This window comes from Sus scrofa, chromosome 2, assembly GCF_000003025.6.
Source record: "Sus scrofa isolate TJ Tabasco breed Duroc chromosome 2, Sscrofa11.1, whole genome shotgun sequence".
In the NCBI taxonomy this organism is placed as follows: domain Eukaryota; kingdom Metazoa; phylum Chordata; class Mammalia; order Artiodactyla; family Suidae; genus Sus; species Sus scrofa.
Genome location: NC_010444.4, coordinates 147,133,284 through 147,149,642, shown reverse-complemented (window position 1 = coordinate 147,149,642; position 16,359 = coordinate 147,133,284). Strand labels below are relative to the sequence as shown.

The 16,359-nt window shown below is 41.1% G+C and overlaps 1 protein-coding gene across 6 annotated transcripts in view; it reads left to right on the top strand.

Annotated features, from left to right (window-relative positions):
* The window catches only part of PRELID2 (PRELI domain containing 2), an 89,917-nt gene that overhangs the window by 42,094 nt on the left and 31,464 nt on the right, over positions 1-16,359 (top strand). For 4 of the 6 annotated variants that reach the window (XR_002341969.1, XM_021084957.1, XM_021084956.1 and 1 more), the window contains one exon: positions 2,647-2,752. Coding sequence is in view for 5 of the 6 variants with exons in the window: in XM_021084957.1 (XP_020940616.1) it covers positions 2,647-2,752 (106 nt within the window). In the remaining variant the exon portion in view is untranslated. Of the gene's footprint in view, positions 1-2,646; positions 2,753-4,561; positions 6,037-16,359 lie in introns of those variants that run through there. The other 2 variants (XM_021084958.1, XM_003124063.6) reach the window with 2 other exon arrangements.

The following is a 16,359-nucleotide window of genomic DNA, read 5'->3' as shown; positions in this document are numbered from 1 at the left end:
TGTTTTCTTTTTTTTGAACTAGTTTCTATCTTTATTGATATTCTATTTTTTTCATGCATCATTTTCTTGATTTCATTTGGTTATCTACCTCTGTTTTCTTTTAGCTTATTGAACATCTTCGAAGTGGTTATATTGCATTCTTTGGTAACTTCATAGACCTGTATTTCTTTAGGATTGGTTTCTAGAGATTTGTCTTGTTATTTTGGTGAGGCCTGGTTTCCTTCTTGATCTCTTGCTGAGTCTTGGGCATTTGAAAAGATAGCCACCTCTCCCGGCCTCTGCACACTGGCTTCTTGCAAGGGGATGACCTTCACCTGTCAGCCTGAGTGGAGATTTGGGGAGAGGAGCTCTTAAACTTGCTCTGAGGATGTGTCTTTTTTGGACCTGTGTGTGTAGTTTCCTGGTTAAAAAGATCTGCTCCTTTTTTAAGAGCTCATATGCTCTTGCTCCCCCTGGTGTCTATCTTTGGTACTCCAGCTTCTCTAGCACTATCAGCCACCATGGCTTGCCTTTGTTCTTAGCAGCCCCCAGACATCCCAAGTATACTGCTGTTCCCGTCAACATTCTGAGTCAGCCAAGACAGGACCCAGTTCCTGGGCAGTTCCCTGAAAAGCCAAAATATTATCTGTATACTTTGCTCTTCTCTTTTCTCCCAAAGAAGAAGCCAGACGTTAGGAGCTTCTTCCTGATTCACTGCGCTGTGCTGGATGGATGGGGCCTATGACAGGTACATGCAGCAAGCATTCTTCCACTTTGATGTGGCTCTGCTTGGTTTTGTACTTGTCTGAGGTGCTATAGTCTCTTAACTGGTTTTTGGACTTCTCAGAAAGGCAGCTTGGCCCACACTGGCAGAATGAGGGCCTGGGGCTTCCTATTCTGCCGTCTTTTTAGCATCACTCTCAAATCCTATTCAAATCTTTCTTTTATGAAATGGAGATAATATTGAATTAATCTTGGTAGAACTTTAAATAGGTTAGTGGCACATATAATCTGGCTCTCCTTCCTTTCTTTCTTTTCCTTTTTTTTTTTTTTTTTTTTTTTTTTTTTTTTTTTTTGCTTGTGCTCATGGCATGTAGAAGTTGCTGGGCCAGGAATCAGACCTGAGCCAGAGTGGTGGTGGTGATAGCACCGAGTCCTTAACCATAGGCCACCAGGGAACTCCTCACCTCCCCCCCCTTTTTTTAATAATGATACTAATTTTTTCCATTATAGTTGGTTTACAGTGTTCTGACAATTTTCTACTTTACAGCAAAGTGACCCAGTCACACATACATATGTACATTCTTCTTCTCATATTATCCTCCATCATGCTCCATCGCAAGTGACTAGTTATAGGAGTTCCTGTCATGGCTCAGTGGTTAACAAACCTGACTAGCATCCATGAGGATACAGATTCAATCCCTGGCCTCGCTCACTGGGTTAAAGATCTGCTGTTGCCATGATCTGTGGTGTAGGTCACAGAGGCAGCTAGGATCCCGCATTGCTGTGGCTGTGGCATAGGCTGGTGGCTACAGCTCCAAATCGACCCCTAGCCTGGGAACCTCCATTGCAGGTGTGGCCCTAAAAAGACAAAAAAAAAAAAAAAAAAAGAAGTGACTAGATGTAGTTCCCAGTGCTGTACAGCAGAATCTCATTGCTTTTCCATTCCAAATGCAATAGTTTGTATCTATTAACCCCAGATTCCCAGTCCGTCCCACTCCCTCCCCCTATCCCTTGGCAACCACAGGTCTATTCTCCAAGTCCATGAGTTTCTTTTCTTTCACCTTCCTTTCTAATTGAGGATTAAACGAGTCATTCCAGACTTTTTTCCTGTCTCTGTCTCTATTTTCTCATGGTGGTTAGCATTTAATAATTTCCTTATTGTGTATCAGGAACCATTCATGTTCCTGTTATATGTATGAATTCATTTACTTCTGACAGTAGTTATAAAAGGAGAATACTATAATTGTTACCAATTTACAATGGAGGAAACAGAGTTAAGAAGATGTAGGTGATTTACCTAAAATCATCCAGTTGATAATTGTTTCAGACTCAGTTTTAACAAGACATTTCGGAGCATGCAATGAGAATATATAATATTTACTTAAAATCAGTCAAATTTATTTATTGTGGGTCACCTAGAGATTCTTGAAGATTATTGACTGTCCTATCACAGTTTGATCATCGAATTATATGTTAGGTATAACTAGAAATTCTGTGTTCTGCAGTATTTTATAATTAGAATAATACACCCATATATATTTTCTTCTTTCTAGCTTTATTGAGATGTAATTGGCATCTAATTGTATAAGTTTAAGGTGTACAATATACTGATTTGATATATGTATGTGTTGCAAGATAATTAGCACAATAATATTACTTAACACATCCATTACCTCACATAGTTAGAATTTTCCTGTTTATGATGAGAACTTTCAAAATCTACTTTCTTAGCAACTCAGATATTCTTTAATTTGAGTAAGAATGTTGTAACATTATATAAACTGTACGTTTCCTTTTAACAAAATATTTTGTTTTAAAACGCAGTTTTACTGTGGGTATTATTTTTTGTTGATTATGAGTGGTGATTATGCTGTTGGAAATCCCTGTAATTTGACTATTCAAATGTAGAGTGACACCAAAGATGCATGTTTTTGCTTTTTGCAGGACAGAGTTCATTCAGAAGGGCAAGATTTCCATCACAGGGGTTGGTTTTCTCAACTGCGTTTTGGAAACTTTTGCCAGCACCTTCCTAAGACAGGGCGCCCAAAAGGTAAGCTTGTTTTTCACTTTGAACCAACATCAATTTTAAGAAAACATGGAGGTATTCCCGTCGTGGCTCAGTGGTTAACGAATCCGACTGGGAACCATGAGGTTGGGGGTTCGGTCCCTGCCCTTGCTCAGTGGGTTAAGGATCCGGCGTTGCCGTGAGCTGTGGTGTAGGTTGCAGACGCGGCTCGGATCCCGAGTTGCTGTGGCTGTGGCGTAGGCCAGTGGCTACAGCTCCTATTAGACCCCTAGCCTGGGAACCTCTCTATGCCGCAGGAGCGGCCCAAGAAATAGCAAAAAAAGACAAAAAAAAAAAAAAAAAGAAAACATGGAGATGCCCCCTGGGTTCTTGAACGAGGCTTACGAACAGGCATAACCTGAAAAATATGGTTAATAAACAAATGTATGTGAAGATAATTACCCTCACTAATTATTACATAAATCCAAATGAAAGGAAAAGTGGAATGCCATTTGTGGCCCATTAAATTAAAAATATACCAATGAAGGATATGTGAGAACATGGAAAACTCTTATAGTCTAAATATAGTGCAAATAATTATTACAGTATTTACGGTATATAAAATATGTATGACAACTATTTAATGAGAAAGAATAATAGCTAATATTTATGGAGTGCTTACCATGTGCTGCTCACTAAAAAGAATTTTTAATCATTGACTCATTTAATCCTCACAAACCTTGGAAAGAGCCATTAGTGTTGTGCTGATGTTGTGGATGAAGAAGACACAGAGCTCGGGAGCTGCTGCTTGTCTTTGACTGTGCTTTTCAAGCTCTGGACTTGGGGGAGCACAGGCTTCCATGAGGCAAAGGGGTTCTAAGGTCCTCTGTTAGCCTATTTTTTTTTTTTTTTTTTTTTTTTTTTTTTTTTGCATTTTGAGGGCTGCACCTGCAACCTATGGAGGTTCCCTGGCTAGGGGTCGAATCGGAGCTGCAGCTGCTGCCCTACACTACAGCCACAGCAACTGCCAGATCTGAGCTGCATCTGAGACCTACACCACAGCTCACAGCAATGCCAGATCTTAGCCTACTGAGCGAGACCAGGGATTGAACTTGTGTCCTCATGGATCCTAGTCAGATTTGTTTCTGCTGAGCCATGACAGAAACGCGCCTCTGTTATGCTATTTTAAATTGAGCTATTCTGTTTTTCATCTCTCTTATATAGCATTGCTTAGGAGACTGCATATATCCTATTGTCCAGGAAAATCCATTTCTTTTTCTTTTTTTTTTGCTTTTTATGGCCACACATACAGCATATGGAAGTTCCCAAGCTAGAGGTAAAATCAGAACTGCAGCTGCCCGCCTACATCCCAGCCACAGCTACGCCACATCCTACCCACATCTGTGACCTGCTTAGCAGCTTGTGGCAGCACTGGATCCTTAACCCACTGAGCAAGGCCAGAGATCAAACCCTCGTCCTCATGGGTACTCGTTGGGTTTGTTACTGATGAGCCACAATAGGAACGCTAGGAAAGTCCATTTCTTATGCCCTTTTGTATACCTATTGCAGGTGTTCCCGAATTTTAAAAAGATACTTTATTGTTATTTCTTTTATCATATTTAAAATTTGTCATTATTGTTACTGTGATGGTGAGCATCGCTTATTTCCAGGGTTTATTCAGGTCCGATGCATGTGTTACCTCGTTTTGTTTTGTGGAATAGGTTTGACGGCACTCAGGATTTACGCATATGCTCCCTAGATTTGTTTTGTGGGACAGGTTAATGGTTGAACTAAAGAACTAAAGAACTGAAGAACTGTCATCATGACCCCAGAGATACTGTTCTCATTTTGCAGATCTAGCTTGAAGAATGAACCTGAACTACACCGTTTTAGTCTGGAAGGCTGAGAGTAATGAATGAGTATTTGGTACTGTGCTCTACTGCATAGACAGACTGTCGTGATTAATGATGTGTTTCTGACCCTGGTGAACACAGAGCTAGGCTGGTCCCGCCTGCTTAAGCCTGAGCTTGAAGTGAGCAGTTGAGCTTCTGGAGGGTCTAATGGGATTGTCACTCAGACATTGTTGTGGGTTTTTCCTACTTTATTGCAAAATATGCAAAAATTTGTAAAAAACCCTATGCTCTGCAAAACTGCACTCTAAAAATAATAGCCCTGATAAGAAAAATAACTTTGTTGCCGTGTCTTTGACTGAGTTGACTTCCTGGATATTGTTTAGACTTTTTTTGCAATGAGCCAGATAGTACATATGTTCGATTTTGTGGGTCAACAGGCAAAATAAAGATACCATGTGGGTGCTTTGTAACAAAGAGAGAAACAAATTTGTACACATTTTTTACTGACAAGATTAAAATTATAATAGGAATAATTGAGGATAATTTTTTACAATGCAAGTCTACTAATATTATAATTCTTAGAAGAGTGAAATTCATTTTTTAGGGGGATAACATTTACCTGAGTTGGGGTTAAAAAGTTAGTGTTCCCTAGCATCAAATTGGTTGCAACTGTTAATTTATAAAAGCCATTCTTACCTTGGTGGAGCATGCAAATGCAAGTGTGGCTGGTTTTGGCCTGTGAGCTCGAGTTTGCCAGTCCTTGCTTTAGATAAATAAATACTGTTTGGTTAATCCAAGTGGGTCTCTCTTTGACCTGTCCATCATTCTGAACAAATTAATGACTTTAACCCATGCAATGATTATGTATATTCTGATCCTGTGAGATATGTAAAGTAGGCGTTATTATTCCCATTTTATTGATGAGAAATTTCTTGAAGAAATGACTGTACCCAGTGCTGGCTGCTTGCTCATGTTCATTCCTTTTGCACATGTGTATTGGGTGCCTGCTTTGTAGTAGGCACCATACCGAGTGGGCAAAATGGATTTACTCAAGGCCACAGGACTAGCATAGGTTGGAGATTAGACACAAATCCCCATCTTTTATCAACAAATCTTACCCCTTGCTACCTGTGTGTTCATATGAATGAAGCAGAATGCCAGCCTGCTCAGCACCATGTGGTACATTCGAAAAATTTGTGTTGCAGTCCTGTTCCTTCTGCATTTATTAAGACTCTTTGGTTGCAGATAACTGAAACTACCTTAGACTAGCTCGATATAAAGGGGGGTTGAGGCTGGCAGGCTTCAGAATGGTCAGCACTGGAACTGAAAGCTGCCAGGAGGAGTACAGGTGGTATTCTTTCTTCAGCTCTGTCCATTAAGACTCTATGTCTGTTTGGAGTTCCCGTCATGGTGCAGCAGAAATGAATCTGAATGAGATTGCAGGTTTGATCCCTGGCCTTGCTCAGTGGATTAACAGTTTGGCATTGCCATGAGCTGTGGTGTAGGTTGCAGACGTGGCTTGGATCCCACATTGCTGTGGCTCTGGCGTAGGCTGGCAGCAACAGCTCCGAATAGACCCCTAGCCTGGGAACCTCCTTTTTAAGTTCAGCCTTAAAAAGGACAAAAACAAATGAACAAAAGACTATATATCTGTTTTATTCTCTTCCTCTGCAGTCTGGCTTTCTCTGCTTCACAGACTGTAGAGTGATGTGGGCTGCCACTGTCCAAGTGCACCTGTAATGTGGACTTCTGGCCCACAGAGAGACTGCTTATTTCCTCATTTCCAAAGTCTCTGGAAGGGACTTTCATTGGCCCCCCCCTAGGTCAGCACGGCCAGGATGGTAGAAGCCAGGTTGTATAAATACGGATAATCCTTTGTCGTGACTACATGGATCAGGGTTGGGGTGTCAGTTCCCTGGGGAAAGGGATGGTAAATACTCCCAAAGATGTCTAGCGTCGTCTCACAGTAGTCCTAGGTTCTGGATGGCAGAGAGACAGTTTTATTCATCTTTTTTTTTTTTTTTTTTTTTTGTCTTTTTGCCTTTTCTAGGGCTGCTCCTGCGGCACATGGAGGTTCCCAGGCTAAGGGTCTAATCGGAGCTGTAGCTGCCGGCCTACGCCAGAGCCACAGCCACTCGGGATCTGAGCCGCGTCTGCGACCTACACCACAGCGCACGGCAACACCAGAGGATCCTCAACCCACTGAGCGAGGCCAGGGATTGAACCTGCAACCTCATGGTTCCTAGTTGGATTCGTTAACCACTGAGCCAAAACAGGAACTCCTATTTTTTTAAAATTTTTTTATTTTTTGTTTTGTTTTGCCTTTTTTTCTTTTCTTTCTTTCTTTCTTTTTTTTTTTTTTTTTTTTTTTTTGGTCATCTTAAACCCAACCCCCTCTCAGCAAAGTTCCTTGGACAGTGCTCCATACATATATGTAGAAACCAGTGAAAAGGAGATAGAATGCACCACAGTGAGGTCCACAGCTGGTTGCCGATGGCTGTTATCTGGAAATCAAGTGACTTTAAATTGTTAAAGTCACTTACTGTGTTTAGGAGTAAGAATGTATTTTCCCTGCATGTTTTTTGCTTTTTGCCTTTCTTTTCCCTTCCTTTCCCCCCCTTCCCTTTTTTTCCCTCCCCTCCCCTCCTCCCTCCTCTCCTCTCCCTCTTCCCCTCCCTTCCCCCAAGGTGAGGTTGCTTGTGTTTTTGTGCCTCTGGGGGTGTGTTCAGTTGCTTGTCTCTCTTCTCTTTACCACCTTGCAGTGCAGGGGCCTTTCTGACACAAGTGCTGACTTTTACTTTGCATGCATCGCTCTCAAGTATGTGGGCAGGAGAATGGGCGTTTCCCCTTGGTAGTCAAGTTAACACATGTGTCCCTGAAGTATAAGCCGTCCTGGACTTACAGTCCACTAAAGCCCACTGTCTTTGTGATCAGTTACTTTGTGGCCAGTTACCAACTCTGAGCCAGGCCTTGGGTGGGATGCTGGAGACCTAGGTAGGAGTAAGACTGGATTCACAACAGTAGAGGCTGTGACTTCTACACAGCTTTCCTCCCTAGACGCCTCTCTCAGGGTTGGCAAGTGTGGCAGCAATGACTAAGCATCTGCTGATGCCGAAAATGCATTAAGTCCCCCTTGGTGTTCAATGCTCAGCACTATGATCAGTGCTGAGAAGGATATTAAAATAATGACTGGTACTTAACAGGAGCCTACTAGATGCCGGTGGGCGTGCATTACCTTATCTGTTTGCCTAAACAGCTCTGAGATAAGAACTGTTATTCCCATTTTATGCATAGGGAAGCTGAGGTTTCAGGAGTTAAAGAAGTTTTCTCAAGGTCACAGAATTAGTGAGTGGTGAACCTGGGATTTGATGTTGATGGTTACACCACCCTGCTGCATCTGTGCGCTCTGCACTCAGAATGCTTGTGTGGGTCAAGATCTGGGTGCTTGATAGAGCCAGAGCAGGGTGATGTCTGATGCCATACGGACAGTCAGGATGAAGGAACGTAGAAGCAAGGAAACTCAGTTGTAATGAAAGAACTTGGAAAGGACCAGAGGGATGAAGGTGAGGGGTTATGATGTTGGTACTCAAAAGGGCCTTTTGTGCCTGGAGAGTGTTCTCCCTTCCATTCAGAGCCCCTGCCTCTGTTTTTATCCAGACTCCAGCTGGCCTGTTTTATTTAGAGTGCCACGCACATTGAGGGTGTGTTTAGCTGGCATTTCTACCATTTTCACTGTAACGACATCCTTTTTTTCTGCTTTCCCATGGTCTGTAGATTTGTTGTTGTGCTATTTGTTTTGAAAATATCCTAGGAAAATAGCCAAAACAATCTTGAGAAAGAAGAACAAAGCTAGAGTATCACATTTCTTGATTTCAAACTATATTACAAAGCTATAGTAGTAAAACAGTATGATATTGGCATAAAAATAGACTCACAGATCAGTGGAACAGAATAGATGGAAAGCCCAGAAATAAACCCACACATGTATGGTCAGTTAGTTACAACAAAGGAGCCAAGAGTGTACGGTGGCTGAGGACAATCTCTTCAGGGGATGGTGTTGGGGAAACTGGACAGTGACATGCAAAGGAATTGAACCTGGACCACTATCTTATACCATACACAGAAATCAACTCAGTATGGATTAACTGGATGCAAGACCTAGAACCATAAAACTCATAGGGAAATACAGGTAATAAGCACCTTGACACTGGTTTTGGCAATAATATATTGGATTTGACAGAAACAAATGCAAAGGCAGCAAAAGCAAAAATAACAACTGAGACCCCATCAAGCAATAGAACTTCTGCACAGCAACAAAACCATCAACAAAATGAAGAGGCAACTCCATTGAATGGGAGAAAATATTTGTTTCCAAATCATATATCTGATAAATGGTTAAATCCAAAATATGTGATGAACTCAGAGGACTCAATAGTAAAAAACCCCCAGATAATCCAATTGCCTGACAAATGAGAAGAGGCTCTGAGTAGACATTTTTCTAAAGAAAAGATGCAAGTGTCCAACAGGTGCATGAAAAGATGCTCAACATCAGTAACTGTCAGGGAAATGCACATTAAAACCACAATGAGATACCACCTCATACGTATTAGAGTGTTTATTTTCCAAAGGACAAGAAATAAAAAAGTGTTGGTGAGGCTGTGGAGAAACGGGAACCCTTGTGCACTGTCTTATAAGAATGTCAAGTGGTGCAGTCGCAATGGGAAACCGTATGGAGGTTCCTCAAAAAATTAAAAAGGGAACTGTCATATGATCCAGCAGTTCTGCTTGTGGGTGTCTATCCGAAGAAAATGAAAACGCCAGCTGGAAAGATACATACACCCCCACGTTCATCACAGCATTGTTTACTATAGCCAAGACACGGAAGCAACGTAAATGTCCATCGACAGATAAAGAAGATGTAGTATATATACACCATAGAATATTTTTCAGCCATCAAAAAGAATGAAGTCCTGCCGTTTGTGCTAACATGAATGGATGTTGAGGACGTTATGTTAAGCGAAATAAGACGAGGAGAGACAAATATCACACGATTTCACTTATGAATAGAATCTAAAAAACAAACAAAAAAGTGAACTCATCGATACAGACAGCAGACTGGTGGTTGCCGGAAGTCAGGGATGGGGGTGGGGTAGGTGAAATGAGTGAAGGGAGTCAAAGGTACAAACTTAGCAGTTACAAAGTAAATAAGTCATCAGAATGTAATGTACAGCAGGTGACTATATTTAGTCATATTTGAAAGTTGCTAAGAATAAATCTTGTTCTGATCACAAGGAAAAGAATTTTGTAAGTTTGTATGGTGACAGATGGTAACTCGTTTTACTGTGATGATCATTTTGCAGTATATACACATACCGAATCAATATGTTGTACAACTAAAACTAGTATAATGTTGTATGCCAGGTATTCCTCAAAATACACACACACACACACACACACACACACGGAGAAAAACAAACCATACACACCTGTGAAGATGACGTTGGGGATAGTGCAGCTGATGACATAACAAAAGATGAAACAGAAAATGTCACCCACCCGTTGGAAAGTTCAAGGAATCATGGGTTTGCACAGTAGAAGTGGCGTTTACTTTCTGAGCTGCTGATCAAATCCGGATTCAGGCGTTGCCCACAGAACTTCTGGCTCAGAATCTCGAAGCCACAACAGAGGACAGGCTGTTGTGTATGTGTGGTGATCTGCAGGTTTGGGAAGCAGAGCCTTAGAGAAGAGAAAGCAGGAGTTCCAGTGGTATTATTCGACTTGCCAACATTGTAAATCAAGAAGCAGAGGTAAAACTACTGTACGTTTTATACCATTTTAACCATTTCTAAGGGGGTACAGTTCAGTGTCATTACATACATTCAGTGTTGTGCAGCCCCTTCATCACCATCCATCTCCAGAGTGTTTTCATCTTACCAAACTCTGCCACTCACATAATAACCCCCCAGTCCTCCCTCCCCCCCTGCTCCTGGCAGCCACTACAATTTTTTTTTTTTTTTTGTCTCTATGGATTTCACTTCCTTAGGTACTTCATGTAGGTAGAATTACAATATTTGTGGTTTTGTGTCTGGCTTATTTCACTTAGCATAATGTTTCCAAGGTTCATTCATGTTGTAGCAGGTGTCAGAATTTCTTTTTAAGACTGAGTAGTTATCCATTGTGTGTGTGTATGTGTATATATTATATACACCACATTTCACTTCTCTCTTCTTCCACCAATGGATTGCTTCCATCTTTAGGCTACTGTGACGAATGGTTGGGGTGAATAAATACCTGTTCAAATCTCAGCTTTCAGTTCTTTGCGAGATTACGTGGTAATTCTTTGCCTCATTTTCCAAGGACCCTCTTGAAAGTTTGTGTTTGAGATAGCTGTCTATCTTTCCATGACAGCAGTGGACTGCACCATTACTGTGTATTTTTCTCAAGTCTGTGCGGCAGAATGAGTGCTTCATAATCTGCACACTTCAGCTAGTGACGCTAGTGAGTGTGCCATACACGTGCCGTTCTCACTCTGAGGGGCCCTCACTCGCCTCTCTCTTGACTTCACTGCAGTTTCTGTTACTTTGCCCTGATTTCACATTATGGTGGAGAGTTCTGAGCCAAGATGGCCAGCAGAGGTGGGTTGGAAGTGTTGAAAAAGTGCCAAGAACAAGCAGTACACTGGATGCCCAATATCTATGTTAACATGCCTCCAGCTAAGCAGGCAGCAGAACTGATTAAGGAAACAGGAAGATGTGAAGGAAATAGAGATAGGTGGACGGCCAGGACACTTGAAAGGCTTCATGTAGATTTCTGCAGCCTAGGGGATTGGCCAGCAGCTGTGATGCGGAGCTGAGAGGAGCCCAGGCCAGTCAAGTCCAAGTTTGGGATGCTCAGAGCAGGAAGCAGAAAGAGTAGGATATTCCCTTGGGCAGGCCTGGCACTGCAGGTGGCTTCTGGTCTGGGAAGGCAACCCTTAGGCAGTGTTGCTAAGTCTTTTTACCATTATCACCTGCAATTAAGGATTTTTTCTTTTTTTTTGTCTTTTGTCTTTTTGTTGTTGTTGCTATTTCTTGGGCCGCTCCTGCGGCATATGGAGGTTCCCAGGCTAGGGGTCCAATTGGAGCTGTAGCCACCGGCCTACGCCAGAGCCACAGCAACACTGGATCCACCGCTGCGTCTGCAACCTACACCACAGCTCACGGCAACACCGGATTGTAACCCACTGAGCAAGGGAAGGGACTGAACCTGCAACCTCATGGTTCCTAGTCGGATTCGTTAACCATTGCGCCACGACGGGAACTCCAAGGATCTTTTTTGACATTTTTTTTCCAGATCGCCTCTCCCCCCAGAATTTTAATGCCATAGATATTCTGCTTATCTGTTTATACACTGTATTATATCTTTGCTATATATTTAAAAAATGTAAGCTATTTTTCACTCCTGAGAACAAATTGTCATCTTGTTTTGATGTTGTCCCTATTGAGAAAGCGTGCTCTATACTGTATTGGGTATAACTATCTTTTGGAGTTTTTGCTTCCATCTCTCCCCCATTCTCACCCTCCCCAAACCTCCCCCTAAGCTTCCACCCCGCCAAAAAAATCCCTCAAATTCTAAATAGAAATCCAAAGAACTTTTTGCTGAACTGTCACGTGGTTCTTAGAAATCCCACATTTTACTTTCCCGGGAGAGGCGCAGGGGATGATATGGGTGATAACTGTGCTGCCACACCAGTGTTCTTTTTTAGTCCAGTTGTCTGAGTGCTTCAGCCTGACTGTAAATGCTGCTGGAAATGCAAGGAGCTCATTATGCGCTTGCATAGAGGCATTTTTTTTTTTTTTGAACGTATGTGAAATACAGTTTCAATGTGTGATAAAATAATTTGTTATTTCTGCCACTCTCCTGGTAAGGCCCCATTATTGGTTCCATCCTTATTTGTATTGTGTTGATCGGGAAGCTGCAGCAGGAGGAGATTGAATTCAGCAGTATGTGAAGTATTTGTCACTGAAACAATGTGGGCAAGTCAAACAATTTGTGCATCGCTTTGAGGAAGGTCTGGCCTAGACGTGTTACAGCTAAAGAGATCTGAATATGCTGTTTCCTTAGGGTGTCTGCTTATTTGAGCCTTACAAAATCCATTTGAGTGGTGGAAGATAATTCTCTGAGACAGAAGATACTGTTCTTGAGCTAGTATATATGTGTGTACTGTGTGTGTATATATTGTGTGTGTATCCTACACACACACACACACACACACACGCACACACAATATATATACGTGTGTTTGTGTATTTAGTATACTGAGGTACAATATATGTAGTCCGAATGGGCTTTTGAAAAAAAAAATTGTTGCATCCTTTTTTATTTATTGATTTTTGCATCATTGAAAAAACCCCTTTAGTTCTCTGATGCTCTGTAACAAGCCTCCCCCACACTCTGCAGCTTACACAGCACGTATATTACGTCTCAGTTTCTGTGAGTCAGGAGCCTGTCATGGCTTAGTTGGGGTGCTCAGCTTTATCATCTTGCAAGGATGTAATCAAGGTGTTGGCTGGGGCTGTGATCTCCTCTGAAGGCTCGATGGAGAGGATTCCGTTCCGAATGCTCATGTGGTTCCTGGTAGGAATCTGCCAGCCTCTCTTGGTTTCTTGCCATGAGGGTCCATCTATAGAGCATTTCACAACAGGGCAGCAAGCAAGAGAGGGGGCAGGGGGAGCGAGCAAGGCAGAAGCCGTAGTTTTTTTCCTTTCCTAATTGCAAAAATGACATGCCTTTATTTTACTGTATTCTGTTCATTAGCACCAAGTCACTAGATATAGGCCAGAGTCCAGGGAAAGGGATTAGCCAAGAGCATAAATACCAAAGGGAGGGAGCATTTGCAACAAGGTCAAAACTGCCTGTGTACTGCCCTAAGTAGATCGGTATGCCAAGTTGAATGCACAACTGTTAACGTCTTTCTGGTACATATTGGCAGGGGATGCTAATAGGTGAGAGTCAGCTGCACCCTCACCACCTCGACCTCCCTCGCTACCAGCTAATAAAAAAGTTCTACAACACATACAGATACCTTGTTAATCATTTACAAGTAGGTACAAAGTAACTTACCTAGTCTGTAAGTTTGATTAAATCTGTGTCCTTCTGTGTGCTCTGACCCATGAATTGCACAAACAGTTCATTGAAGGCAGTGCTGATGATATTCCAAAAGCAAGATTCGGCTCTTTTACAGATAGCGTCAGGTACCCAGAATCTTCTGATCCGGTGTCTGGGCCACAGTACCATTTAGGCATTAACTATGGGGGCCACTCCTCAAATTGAAAGGTGAAGACCTTGCTGAACAGTCCTCAGGCCTCATTGTGCAAAGGTGAATGTCTCTCTAGATTTTAATCCCATGACTTAAGTTCCACTAATTGAGTTAACACGAGTTGGTTTCTAACATCCATTATGCTAGTTAGCAAGCCACTAATTTTACCGGTGAAAATTCACACTTTTAACATTCTTTATGCTACTCAGAGACTCTGGCGTTTGCAAGGATAAAGATATCTGAAATTTTTGGGGTGTGAGATTGCTGATTAGAACGCTTGCAGCCAATGCCTGGAGTGTGAAGCCTGTGTTAGGGCAACTCACTACCTAGTATATTACTTGAAGTAAACAGGCACTGTAGTATTATGTTGCACCTGCTGAAGTATTTTAAGACAAATTATAGTCATGCCAATAATCCTTTTCCAAATACCAACTCCTGAACTAAAAGCCTAGTTAGGTATATTTTGCCCTTAGAAAGACTGTAGCGCTGGATTCTTAACTTGCTGCACCACAGTGGGAACTCCCTAGAAAGATTTTTCAGTGTGAAACAAGGTTTTTGTCTGTGTGTTTTAAAAAGTGTGACACTTTAGAGAAGTGTCCCTCAGTGCATGATCTGGTTTTCTCACTTTCCAGATGTCACATTTGACATCTTGGACCCTTAGTTTTCTCATCTCTAAAATGGAAGGATAATAGTCTGTTGTCACAGGGTTCTTTTAAGGATTAAGTTTAGAAGCCACAAATGTGAAACATGCCAGGCACATAGAAACACTTAAATAATTCCTAACATTACAAAAAATTTTCTGACAAGTGTATTTTTATAAATAGCCTTTTAAATATTTATCCAAACAAAAATTTTAGGTAGAAGTATGAGTAAGGCTTTGTTTCTTTAAAAATGATTTTTTAAATCATTTTTAAAATCCATTTTCAGTACTCAGTGTATCCACATTTAACAGTTTGATATAGATCCTTCCATGCATCTTTGTATATGTTTGCATATGTATGTATATGTATGATTTTTTTTTTGAAGAACAAAATTGGAATTATTCTGTTCATTGAGCTTGACTTTGTCATTTATGGACATACTGTGAACATTTTTCTGTGTCATTACATATCCCCTGAAAACATGATTTTTGATGCTTTCGTAATATTCCACTGGCATAAAAGCTCTTGTTGTTCTTGATTTTTCACTATTATATATAAATATTATTATAAATAATAATATATAAAAATATATAAATATATAAATAATATATTATAAATAATAATAATTCACTATTATAAATAATATTTATAAATATATTATAAATAATAATAATAATAATTTGTGAATCCACAAATATAAATATTTGTGTGTATTTCTGGTAACTTCTTAGACTAATGAGTGCGCACATTTTCATGTCCTTTGATGGGTATCACTAAATTTGCTTCCAAAAGAATTCTGCCCATTTGTAGCTTCCACCACGAGTTTGCTTTGGGTTTTATCAATTTTCTTGCCATATGACTTGAAAGAACTTCCACTGGCCTTAGGAAAGCAGGACTATTTAGTCCACCCTCTTGGAACTGTTGTGAAGGAGAAATGAAATGTTAGCACCAGTCTTCTGATTCTTACTGCAAAGACAGGGCAAGTTAATGCCTGTCATTAACTAGTTGTCTGACCTCAGTCCTCCTCCAGGGTTTTTAATTCTGTTACCTTAGACTAGTTGCCCTGAACTATTCAGCTCCTTATCTGTGAATTGACTATATAGTGTACACACACGCATGGTAGTCACAGCCCTAAAACACAGCGAACATTTCAAAAGCTAATAATCATTCCAACATAGAGGAAAAGAGCAACTAAAACTGTCATTCAGATGACTAAACTCACAAACCTGACGTAAGAACACCAGTGTAACATTCTGCTGACTATATATTGGAGACTAGTATATCCTGCTTGGCTGTGTGAGTACTTTCAAGATTCTTTGCATTACCCGAATTACTCAGAAGAACTGATAAAATATGTTTTGTCCCTCCAGTTCCAAAGGGTTTATTTCCCAGCTTTCGATTTAAATCTGTTGATAATACTTTTTAATCCCACTCTTGAGTGCTCAAATAGATTGATGTATTTGATATTTATTCATTAGATGCCACAAGACTATTACCAGGAATCTGATTTTTAACAACTCACTTCTAGTTTTGCTACATAACAGCAGCTGCCCTCTTCTTACACCGCCCCCCCGCCCCCCTCAATGGCTCATCTCAGCCTGCTCTTATCTCTAGAGTTTTGGTCCCGAGGAATGTAACCTTGGCAGTGAACACATCTCAGTGAAAATGAGTATTCTGCGAGCTATACAGTTTTTGTTCCTTCTGCTGAGTTTCAATCAGTGCGTTTGCCTTGGCTGTGAGACATAAGAGTCCACAGTCCCTTGATGAGTCATTTGAATTCATCTGGGTTGTAATAGACTACTCCAGGAGTGAAGCTCCTGGGAATCCTTTAAATCAGCCAGCTAAAATTCTGGGGTGTTG